Consider the following 12,721-nt stretch of genomic DNA (forward strand, 5'->3'; position numbering starts at 1 on the left):
CAGACTCAACATATTTGTGTCAGCAGTGAACCCAAGTTATGGTTATCAGATTTATCCAACATAGTTATCAGACTTATCCAAACCCAAAAGATTTACTTAAAGATATCAATCAAGCCCCAACTTCACCAGATCTTAAGCATTTTCTGATCAAGTCTCTGTGAAAAAGACTCTTGGATGGTAGTGCACAAAAAAAAAGATGTTTTCACATCTACACTGAAATCCAATACCAAACTTCCTGCATTCTTGAATCTCTTAATTAAACCAAGTCAACAAACTCTACTGGCTTGCATAGGTGTGAGCGGCAATGTCATGTTGTTAGCATGTCTGGGCACGACACGTGCAACAACTTCTGAGCCAAACGCATCATCCAGACACGTCTGCGTTCAGGGCCGGCAGAACTCGTGCGTCATGCGGTCAGGCCAAATGACACCGGAGAGGGCCGTTCGCATTCAAACCGAAGCTTCTGAGAACCTGTTTGCACAAGTGGGCTATCTTGTCCTCCGAGTCCGGCAACAACTCACCGCCAGGAACAGCATACAGTACATCCCGAAGGAAGAGTGGCCGGAGTAGAATGACAACCTGGAGCCAAAATGTAGGAGAAAAACACGGTTAGCGGAACCATTTTAGCTAACACTGTTTTTAGTTTACAGGCTTGGGAAAAGCCCAACGACATGGCAGATAGAGGTGGAAAGTCCAACACGACCGTCACTGAATGTCTAATTTTACAACTTACAAAAGAAAAGCCTTGTGCTGATTATGCAAATAAGCTGTTTTATTGCACAGGATATACACGTTGCTGACTGTAGCACACACGTCAATGCAGAAGCTGCTATAAAGATCGTATTGATGATGTAAGCCCATTGTAAAAAAGGCTACAGGCTGTGTAGCACAAACAAAAGCACCCCTTGGAGAAAGGTCAAATCCTATGACCACACAAGTGAAAAGGAACAGGAAGTGAAAATGACAGATGACGGCAAAAAGAAACAAACACAGGAAGTGAGGTTCAAAGCGGTGCAAACTTTAGCCCCGACCTTCCCGTCTCGCATATCTGTACCTGGATTCGGTGACGTTGCGTGGTTGTCCTGTACAGTTGATCTGTAGCATGTAGCCGTTGCACACGGCCGGAGCGCACACCGCCATGAAATTGGGACGAGGACGACCGATGGTGAACTTAGCCATGTCCGTCAGGGACTGGCTCACGCAGGCGCCAAACATAAAGGTCCCAACAACTTTGTAGAGTGCGGCAGCGTAATGGTTAAACCCAGAGTTCGAGTAGAGGCGCTTGGTGTAGACCAGGTATGCTTCTCCTGAGGTAATCTGTACAAGGAGGGGGAAATGACAAAAAATTAAGAAAGTGCTTAAAAGCACATGCAGTCCATTTCTGCCCAAGCCAGACCAGGTTTTGAATCTGTTTCAGTCCCTCATACATAGAACTCTGCAGATTAATCAAGAGAGGGAGAGAGCCCAAGGAGTGTTGGAAGCAGTTTCAGAGTAAACACATGGACCATCTGTTCTGGATTGAAAACCTCGGCTTTAAACTAATATGGCTAACAATGAAAGAAAACTGGTTAGGGTCAAAGTCTCGTGTTAATTAATTGAACAGCATCATTACAGAACGTTAGCATTATGTAACGTTAGTTTTAAGGGACATTAGCCTTCAGAATGTTAGCATTTTGGAACGTTAGTTTTTAAGGAACATTAGCCTTCAAAATGTTAGCATTATGGAACGTTAGTTCTTAAGGGACATTAGCCTTCAAAATGTTAGCATTATGGAACGTTAGTTTTTAAGGGACATTAGCCTTCAGAATGTTAGCATTATGGAACGTTAGCCATGCAGAACGTTAGCATTATGGAATGTTAACATTTGTTCATTCCGGAATGACTACATTTCTTAGTGAAGTTCTTACTGTCAATTAAACTCTTTCACACGTGCAAAATTAGCATCAGTTAACACATGTTAATGTGGAAGAAAAACAACCTGACATTTCATCAGTGACAGGTTGTTACACCGCACAGAAGTGACTGAAATCTGACCACAAAGCGCTTCTCACGGACGTGAGATGGACCGTGTGGGGCAGCAAACTGGCGTAGGTGAAGGCTTACGATGATGATGGAGCAGGAGATGGTGACAGCAGCCATCATGCCATGAGAGATGGTGTCGGACTTGTACGGGTACCGGATGGTCTCGTCGTCACAGTAGATACCACGCTGGTACGGCTTGAACATGATCGTCAAGATCATGTACGGCATTGCGGCTGGAAGACACACACATACACACACACACACACACACACAACCATGAGTGATGATGTAGTATCACACTGCATCTCACTACATTTCTTAAACTCATCGGGTTCCCGGGGTTACTGCACATTTCTCCCTTAAGCCATTACCCCAGCAACAACCCCCCCACAAGATTTTTTTTTTACCCAGCAACCCCCACAGGACTCGGCACGAGGCTACACATCACTGCATTTAGCGGCAACACCTCAGGATGAAGCATTACAGGAACAGACCTCTAGCTGACTCTACGATTACTAGGCCGTGACCCCTGGCCATAAAATATGCACGAGTTGCTCCAACGGGCAGACACTCTCCACTGCAGATCCCATGGGGTCTGATAAAGGTGCTAAAGGAGCCTTATCTACAGCTTGAGCAGTCAGTCACACCTGCCGGTATCTGTGAACTAGGAACCGTGCTAGCAGGCCTGGGGATTGAGGTTGTAGTGCAGGTGCTTATCTGCTGGAGCTTCCCATTGACAAAAAGCAACACGCATCACGGGGCCTGAAGACATGCTAGTGTGTCTCCCGATGTCAAGAGCGCTGAAAGGGACGTCTCGCAGCCCGGGACAGATCCTCTCACACAGAGTAGAAAACGCAAGATGCTGCCGCCCTGATTGGCTGTTGAACTGCAAATTAAAGATTGAGAACTGGAGGAAGAAGCGGTTGATTGATTATTTGATTGATCAGTTGATTGATCCATCTCTAATCTGGCCAAGACTTGAATGTGTGCATTCAAGTGTGTGAGTTCAGGAGCTTGGAAGCACACCATTGTGAGCTAACTCAGCGGGGTCTTGATGTTAGAGACGGGTTGGAACTTCACTCTACAGTGTGGTAGACCTCCGGGATTAGAGCTGGTTACCCCGGCCTAAATTATACTCACTAATAAACACTATACGCTCACTATTCACCAACTACTCCTGTGAAAGCAAATAACTACCAGTCCAAAGTAAATGTACAATTTAATGTACAAGTCTTTTAAAAGCTGAAGAAAGCCTCTTGCCGTTGTGTTTGTGGTCTTTCCAAAAAGCAGAGAACCACTCATCACCATTTGTTTCTCATTTCAGGGAAAGTGAAGTTGGTTGATTGGATGACAGAACTTTACATGCCCATTGAATGCCTGGCTAACCAACAGGAAAGGCTCCCATTGTTCCAGTTAAATTTGCGAGTGCGTGTGTGTGTGTGTGCGTGTGTGTATGTGTATACTGGCACGGTCGCCGTTCACCATCTGGACGGTGTCTTCTTCCAAACAAAATGCACAAACATGGTCCGGAGCTGGACTTGGGAAAATGATAGTCAGAAACAGGAGTGACCAGTGTTGGGGACATGCGATAAGACTGAAACAATGTTGTGATAATCTGTTAAGTGTAAATTGGAGGTGCTTTAAAGGATCTGTTGAGCCTGCAGGAAGACTTTGTGTGTGTGTGTGTGTGTGTGTGTGGCACCTGGCTGATGTCCAGAGCTCCTAACATCAGCCGGGGCAGATAGGCATGTGGTGATAAACCTGTCTCTCTAATTCATGCCTGGAACAATGAACAAGCTTTGGTAGCCTTTTTGGGAACTCGTTAAACTTTAGCAAGATTGTTGTTCCAGATTTAGGGGGGGGGGGGGGATTAGAGGAGGTTGGAGTCACAAAGTGACTCTCTGCTTTCAGGTGAAATCCATTTCATGAGCGGCTATTTTAGTATTTTAGGGTCCGTACAACTACACTCGTATAGAGCACTGGGAAGTCTGAATTTGCCATTACTGTAGCGATTTCTTCTTGTTTAACATTTCAGGTGCAGAATACTCGAAATACTACAGTCTGGTGTCGCAACAAACATTTCAGATGCCAGCGACAAATTACCTTGGCCAACAAGTCTCTCCGTCTCTCAGTCTCTCTCTCTCTCTCTCTCAAAGTTGCATTTTTGGGTCATCATCAAACAGTACAGAGTTTGTATGAGGTCAGTGCTCCTAGATACGTTGATCTCACGGTATGTGAAACCCAAAAAGCAGAATCTGCTTCTCTTGCGTCAGCACTACAGAACAGAGTTCTACTCTGCAGTCCAGAACCTGTCGTCAAACGCACAAACCGTCCACTTCAGCCTGGGCTTTGCCTCTTGGACCGGGCTGCTGTCAAAAGGAAGAGACACGTGGAGCAGGAGACACGTGGCGCAGGAGACCGGCGCTGTGCTGCTTCCGACCGGGAGGCCCCTTTAAATTCAGGACATGGCCGGGGACGGCAGATCAAACGGAGACTCCCAGGGGAGGGGAAAGAGCTGCTTGAACGCTAAAGATGAAAAGACTACGGAAGTGAGTAAGGAAGGCCTGGTTGAGGCCACGCCAGATGAATCTACAAAGAAATGAGCAGAACTCCTTAGTTTGGTGATGGGTATGAGGAAATCGTGTTACAAAGACGCTTGGGTCCAAGCTAAAGACCAGTCGTCATAAATCAGGGGTTATATCCAGGCTCAGAGAGGGGGGCAAAGCTATATTTTGCTCAAACTCCAAGTCAATTAGATAGATTGTCAAAATACAATTCATAATCGGGGCCAGGGAACATTTAAGGAGTGTCCCTCAACAGACACTTGTTTGCTTAAGTTTTAAGAATGATAAACTGTCTGTTCCTTCCTTTTCAAGTTCAGCAGACTCCAACATCTACAAACAGGGAGACCGAAGGCTGTTTCTGTGGAACACCTCTGAATCTTAATACATGAGGTCATGTGCGAAATTTCACAGAAGAGTCATTGTGTCACCAGGAAATGTGTGTGTATGCGAGTGTGTGTGTGTGTGTGTGGTGGCATCATGTTCGAGTCCAAGGTGACCTGATGTTACCTCCACTTTACAGTGACTGGCAGAGAAGAAATTTGGATAAGTCGTTGCTGTTGTAATTGCCAACTCCCCCAGATATGCTGCAGACATACATCATGTCAGCGTACGCCGAGCGCATGATTTTCTCATCGCTGAAATGATACTTGGACTCTCCAAATGTTTTTCTTAAAGACTAAAAGCTGGTCGAGCCAAATTTCCTTTTCCACTGAATGTAGAAGACAAATTGAAGACAGAAGACGTGACAAAGACAGCTGAAAAATGAGCGTGTGCTGGAACAAACGTCAGCGTTGACTTGTCCTTCTTCATATGGTGTTTGTCTTTCACCGAATTTATCTGCAGGACATCCCCCAGGAAATCATGAAGAGAAGCTGTAGAAATGCACTCAAAATGTCTGTGGGAAGTTCTCCCTCGAAAAAGGATCCTTATTCTCCAAACAAGAGAATGTGGTAAGATTTTCAGATTGAGGGGCCTGAATCAGTAAGTCATCAGAAAGTCATCGTCATTGTGGATTGTTTCAGTAAGGGGCGATTACGTCATCCAAGGCCGAAATAGTTCACGACACTGCAGGTAAATCATACAAAGATAATGTCTGCATTATTTTTGCCCCACTTTTTGTCTATAAATCAAAAATGGACATTGAATAAACTGAGAGTGTAAACAATCAGGCTATGGCGCCCTTTTGTACTGAATTTTAAGAAATGAACAGATTCCCGTTCCCCGACCGCCCATGTACAAGCACCCCCGTCCCTGCCACCCTGTCCACGTTTTTCGCTCTAGTCTGGGAAATCAGTGTTCAGTCTTATTTCTCCATCTCAAGCCTCTTAATACATCTGCCTCGAGCTCCAACAGCACTTGGTCAGTAACACCAAGTCCACTCGGAGTGTGTGAGGACTGGGTGGATAAACATGCTCTCTAGCGCCACACGCAGGGCTGCAGGACGGGCATCCCACACACACACACACACACACACACACACACACACACACACACGTCTGGTTCCTGAGCACAGGAATACCTCCAAGTTATTATAGTGTGGATAGATAGCAAGCTATGCCAATAGTTTCTTTGTGTCCGTGTCAGCAGAGGTTCCCGTTGACGGAATAAGAAGCCTCATTGTCTCCGCGAGTCTTATGCAACCTCATCTGGCTAATAAGTTTCAAGCAGGACGACTTCGAGAAAATAAACAGGCAAGAATTCACAATTGGACACAGTTTGTCTTCCTTGTGTCCTTTGACCCACGGACGCGTTCCCATGGCCCAAAAGGGAGGCGTGCAGACTTATTCATGCTGCTCGTCTTTCCGAAACCCTGACGATGCCAAAATATACACAAAATCACAATCTTATCAGGGTGAAACAGAAGCACACAGGTCTCCTCAGATGGCACACGGCTGAGGGATTAAACCCTACAAGCAAACCTGCTCATGTCCATCCAAAATACGGACATGCGAAAAATAATGTGAATATTTAAATTAGTTCAGCTAATAGGACCGTGCTAAGGAAAGGCAGATTTAAATAGCATTAAAAAAAGGTTTCCAGAACACAAATTGTCTTAAACAGTGGTAAAATTGTAACACACTTGGCCAAACTCTCCGAAGTTTTTCCCTGCACCCACAATGCAATGCCGCATCTAGCGAGGCACGTTGCCAAGGCATTGGTGGGGGATAAACCCAACGGGCCGTTTCAATCTGGCAACACCTACACCAGCAAAACTATTCAGATATCGGCCTTAGTTAGGAAGGAAGGAAAGAGAGAAGATGAAGACAGGAAGGAAGATGAATACCCCTGTGACACGGCGAAATGTCCATACCAATAAAATGACAACCTATTTCAGGAGGTTATATGAAAGGCTTAAGTATACTGCAGGGACACTGCGAATGGTTTTCGTAATAAATAAAGACCGTGAGAAGGAGGTCGTTCCTGGGATCTGGAGTCTGAAATCGTTTTTCACGGAGGAATGCGAAGCCCCAAACTCCCATCGCTCTGCCCACTGCGGTCCCTGCACAGACGGGACGACCAGACCGAAGGCGTCACTGCAAAGAGAGAGATGGCACGGACAAGCCAAGAGGGCGTCCGGATCGTGGGATGCGGCATCGCATGCCAAACATCGCGGATTAGTAATGGAGGTCTCAGTGTCCGACAGCAGCGCTTGTAACTGACGCGATCATATATTCCAATATATTCAACCAAACTGTTTGAGGTGTTTAAGCGGATATCTTGTTTTGCTCGACAGCGGTGGGCCGTTTTTGGAGCAAATGCATTCTTGCTTTTACAGAGCAGCCAAACCAGTACCACTGCTTTCTGGTACACAGGACCACACAGGCCAGTTGACCATGAAATGGGGGGGAGGGGGAGTCAAGAAAGAAACCGGTTACACACACACACACACACACACACACACACACAGTGTGTGCAAATGGTACCTGTTGCAGCACTTTCTGGCCTTGGTGTGTTAATTATCCATTAAAATAAATACTGTTGCACAAAATCATTCGGAGGGCTCGATGGTCTTCAAAAGGCTGGATGTGCATCATTAAATTGCCTGTCCATTCAAATCTCTCAGTTATTCTCCCACGGAGAGATGGAGGGAAAGGGAGTGTTTAGGGTGTGAGAGAAGGCGAGAACAAGATGAAGAATACACAAAAAGGAGTTGACTGGCCCGAAGACACTCGCGTATCTGACCACACGTCCACCGCATGTCCACTGGCGTCCCTCAGCTCTGCCTTCCGGCTCTGATGAGCCTTCAGTCAAACACGCCATCTTCTCCTTTTAACAGCCGAGTGAAAAGTTCAGGACCTCCCAACCGTCAGCACTGATCGCGCTCATATGGGAAGACTCCACAGGTCAGGGGCATTATGGGAAATGGAGCTTTGGAATAATACAAGGGTCACATGACCCAGGCAGGCCATCCCATTGAGTGATGAGCCTGTTGACAGCTGGTCATTTGAATAACATCCTGCACACCCCCCCATATCTGCATATTCGGATTCCTGGACCCTGAGCAGCATGCAAAAGACACCCGAGTACAGCTGTTAAAAGCCCGGTTCCAGCACCCTGCCGGGCAGTTAAAAGCCCGGTTCCAGCGCCCTGCCAGGTTCCACCTTCCTTGGACACCGCCAAACTGACTTTTGGACAAATGCTTGTTTAATTTGCAGCCTGAGGCTACAAAAACCTTCAAGAGCTCCAGCTGCTTTGGACAAACGCCTGAGCTTGACTGGTCAGATGGAATCAGCTCTGTCTTCAGCCCCAGTCAGCAGACAGCTCGGTCAGTAATTGTGCACAACACGTTTATCTTGACTGTAGAGATTGGATTAGGAACCCTACAGATCGAGTTGAAATGCCGTCCAGCGGGATGAGAAAGTCTTTGTAAGGCTCATCAGTGCCTTTGTATTGAAAACCAGAAACAACACAGCACAATATCAACAGACAAAACGGTTTTGTTCAGGCAAAAATTAAATAAAACGCACTGTGACGGTTGCTGGACGAACTCCAGCAAAACGAGCCCCGATATTATACACCAACGCCTACAACGTTTTATGAATGATGAGTCAGGCACAGGCAGGATGCACGCATGCAGAAGTGCCTTACAGGCCGTGGCCTGCTGGACATACTCCTGGCCTCTCAGGCCTCAGTAAACCGTCTCAAAACACTCTTGAACACAAGTTCAGAAGGCACAAGTTCACCGCCAGCGCCGCACTGTGCGGAGAAAGCGGCGCTGACAGATGAATTATGGGTAGGAACATCCGGCCGAGCGACAGGGTGACGCGTGTTTCAGCGCCAGACCGGACACGTCGAAGAGAACCATATAAATGAGCTTCTCCTCCGGCACAAGCTCACGGACATCTGAGCAGACACGGAGAAAGGTGGGAAATGGAAAAGAGGAATGGGAGACACAGAGAGGGACGGAGAGAGAGATGGAGAGAGGGACGGAGAGAGAGACAGATGGAGAGAGGGGCCGTAAATGCAAACATAGCTTTGTATATTGACAGAGATGAGATTTTTCACCGCTTTCAGCTGCCACGTCGAACTCTGACACTCACACACACACACACACACACACACACACCAGCTGAAGAGTGTATGTGTGTGTGTTTGTCCTTACTGAACAAACTGTGAAATCTGACACATCTCGTCCAAACAACTCCTCCATCTCATCCCTCAATTCTCGTCCGACTCTCTTTCCAGTTTTCCCGTTCTCTTAATACATCTGTCTCGTGCCTTCATACACTCACTCTTCTTTCTCCATCTGTACCTCCATCTATCCCTTCTCCCTGTAATTATCCCCCCATCTCCACTCATTTACCACTACACCTCTCCACCGTGTATCGTGTTCTGATCTCCTATAGGCCGATCTTACAGCTCAAATCATACAGCCAAAATCATACAGTGCAGTGGACTTCAAACCTCGGTGGGACGAATACCAGCTCACACACCTCCGTTACACAAACAGGCCCACACACACACACACACACACACACACACACACACACACACAATCTCACACTCCAATGACAAAAATACAGCACATAAGGTATGCAATTGACATACATGGTCTCAAAAGTAAGCAAACGTTTGCCCTCATATCCCTGACGAACTTTCACCAAACATCTGGCTGAATGTCAGCACACACAACAATTCCGTCTTCCATATGAACAACATGCTGTATCTTCACACCACATTCATTTTACATGGGTGTTTGTTAACGTTTGAGACACCCTGTACGTCTACTGCTCTGCCCTCGCATATGAACACAAACACACTGCAGTGAAAGACACACGGACACACACAGAGGCTTAACGTGGGCTTAACACACTGCAACACCCACAGAAAGAACTTAATTCCATTTGTTTACGGTGTTAATGGTGCGTATCCCTCTGGCACGAGAGGCACCGTGTCGAGAGCGGAGATAAGGAAAGGTCGTGCGAAATGGAAGCGTAGCTTAAAAGAGCACGAGGAGGCAAACTTGAGGAGACGCCTTGAGAAATTAGGCAGAGCTTCACAAGGCTTTGGGTGGTCAGGCTCGGAGGGACGTTGGACATCCCACTCAGTGCCACAGAGGTTTATTTGTTAGTACAAACCATTTGATTCCAACACAAGTGACGTCTCGGCATGGATACAGATACAAACCATCATGTTGACTTTGGGTTTGTTTCAACTGATTTAATTCAGCTCAGAGTACTATTATCAGGGGGCTTTAAATAGACAGAATAGAAGGTTATCAAAATGCCATCAGATACCATTAACTCCACCCATCTGCCCCTTCCCTTACGTATGACCCCACCCATCTGAAAAAAAAAACATTTAAAAGATGTAGAACTTCATGGCCCAATCACAACCACACACACCCACAGATTACAGCAAGACAAACAAACCAGATTCCATATGTGACAACACTCTTACAAGACAAATCTCACCTTACCCAACCATACAGTCCCGTGGAAGTGTGTGAGATGTTCCGTGGGGTTCACGCTGCTAATACTGCGATTTGGATATGCACCTTACAACCCAGACTGGCCAACTACACACACCTGCACATACCTGGCATTGTTCGGGCACAGACAGGTAAACATGGGTTTCCTTAAAGACCCTCTGCACCAAACACAAGAACAAAACATGGTTCAAGCCCAGGAAAGCAGGTAGAACTAATACTCAAGCTACTGTATCTGTTCAGGTCAAGTCTCAACAAGTCACGCAGACTCATTCACATTATAACACACACACACACACACACTTTCACTCTCACACATGCACATTGTCCCACACACTCTTATACACATGCATACATACCAAGACACACATGCTCTGACTCAAACATGTGGGGGGTGCACACACAAACGCGGGCGCGCGCACACACACACACACACACACACACACACACACACACACACACACACAGGTGCAGGACAGATTAGCTCCATGTGAGGCCAACATGGATTATTGGACCTGCTCTGAATACAGCCCAGTTGTACACCTGTGCCTAGCTGACATCTCCACACAGCCTGGGCTCCTATGTTAAAGCCCCTATGTTAAAGCCCTTGTATATAATGGGCCAATGCAGGAGTGACAAAGGTCAAATCCATGATGTTTTGTTCCGCAGAATAGTACACATGCTTCCCTCGTGGTAAGTCACCCACACCACAAAACGTCTCACAATTCAGACATATATTAATACACGAGGAAAGTGGACAAACTTTCTAAAACGCATTGCGCGCTGACTAGAAAGTAACGCACATTTTAGAACTACACCTCTAATGGATTCGGGTGAAACATCGACAATCCGAATAGGATTTACTTCAAATAAAAAAGTTCGTTTGAAAAACTTATTACGGAATGCCTACCAGCAAAAAACTTGATACCATGTTGCCTAAGGCGAAAATTAGTTTCGATTAGACCGACATACATTTCCATAATATTGTTAGTTTTGTTTGTTTACTAACAGTGGACACGCGCCCCAGGTGAACGCCACGGCCAGGTACGGCCAGGTAGGACGACCCTACAGGTGAGCAGGTATACGCCATGATCAAGGGACGCGTTGAAATCCTGGCGAAATGCTTTCACAGAAAACACTACTAGAAAACATGAAGAGAGAGAAACGAGACTACCGTGGGTTATTAACACGGCATTTACCTCTGTAACCTCTCAAACGCACCGACGCTGTCGGCCATATTGACAAGGCATTATCAAACTCACCGACAAACACGCACACAACGTCCACGAGAATAAAAATCTTCTTCTTCCTCAGCTCCATCATGTTCTTCTTGGGTAAACAAGAGCCCCACGTTGGCTAGAAGTCTGGCGAAGGGCAACTGGATCTGCGAGTTCTTCCGGATCTTCTCGGCTCCACCTGTGGAGCTCCACTCGCAGGCTGCTGGAGGTGCGCTGGAGGGAGCGCAACACGTCTTCACCTAACCGAGAACAACCACTGGAGAAATCACCCACGCACACGGGCCAGCTCGGCTACAGCGCCGTCTCCGAGGGAAGGAACGTCCGCTCTCAGGTACGGAACCGAGCTAGGGTTACTCCCACACTGGGAACGTCTGGAGCAAACACTCCCCACGCGAGCGAGGTTTCCTTCACCGCGTCCAGCGGTGCAAATTTGGGTCTACTCCCTGGAACTGACGTCAGGTTTTCACTCTCAACGCCTCACACGCACACACACATATACACACACGCACACATACACGCACCCGCACACACACACATACACATATACATACACGCACCCGCACACTCACTCACACACACACACTGTTGACCAGCAGTGACGAGAAGTGAGTTGATCAGCAGAAACGCTCAAATAAACAGGATAGGAGACAGTCGATCACCGTAAACAACGTCTAATGGGCAATCAGCTTCTAGCAGAATAGTAAGAACAGATTCTGATGAGGTTGTGAAGGACAGCGTGGCAGTGTTATAGACTCTGGGCCGTAAGGTAAATGACGAGGGAAATAAATATATTTTTCATGGTAGTCCAAAACCAAAAAAATTGCTGCCTTTGGAAGCTGACGCATGCATTTCATCCAAGAAATGCGGAATTAGATATTGCAACGATTAAATGACCTTACATAGGCGTAACTGTAGGATAAAGGTAAGGCTGATAAGACGCACGCCATTATCTTTAACCCGCAGCCCGA

General features: G+C 46.7%; 1 protein-coding gene and 1 long non-coding RNA gene across 2 annotated transcripts in view; one reads left to right on the forward strand and one right to left on the reverse strand.

The window, feature by feature from the left end:
• The window catches only part of plpp2a (phospholipid phosphatase 2a), a 15,032-nt gene extending 3,113 nt beyond the window's left edge, over positions 1-11,919 (reverse strand). Inside the window, exons 1-4 of the mRNA XM_076981260.1 lie at positions 11,778-11,919; positions 2,104-2,255; positions 1,055-1,317; positions 522-579 (exon numbers count right to left, since the gene is read on the reverse strand). Of these exons, the coding sequence (XP_076837375.1) occupies positions 522-579; positions 1,055-1,317; positions 2,104-2,255; positions 11,778-11,838 (534 nt within the window). The 5' untranslated portion in view covers positions 11,839-11,919. The remainder of the gene's footprint in view (positions 1-521; positions 580-1,054; positions 1,318-2,103; positions 2,256-11,777) is intronic.
• LOC143482755 (uncharacterized) overlaps positions 10,421-12,721 on the forward strand; it is an 11,070-nt gene continuing 8,769 nt past the window's right edge. The window contains exons 1-2 of the long non-coding RNA XR_013122290.1: positions 10,421-10,649; positions 11,830-12,084. This is a non-coding gene — a long non-coding RNA (uncharacterized LOC143482755). The remainder of the gene's footprint in view (positions 10,650-11,829; positions 12,085-12,721) is intronic.

This window comes from Brachyhypopomus gauderio, chromosome 19, assembly GCF_052324685.1.
Source record: "Brachyhypopomus gauderio isolate BG-103 chromosome 19, BGAUD_0.2, whole genome shotgun sequence".
Lineage (NCBI taxonomy): Eukaryota > Metazoa > Chordata > Actinopteri > Gymnotiformes > Hypopomidae > Brachyhypopomus > Brachyhypopomus gauderio.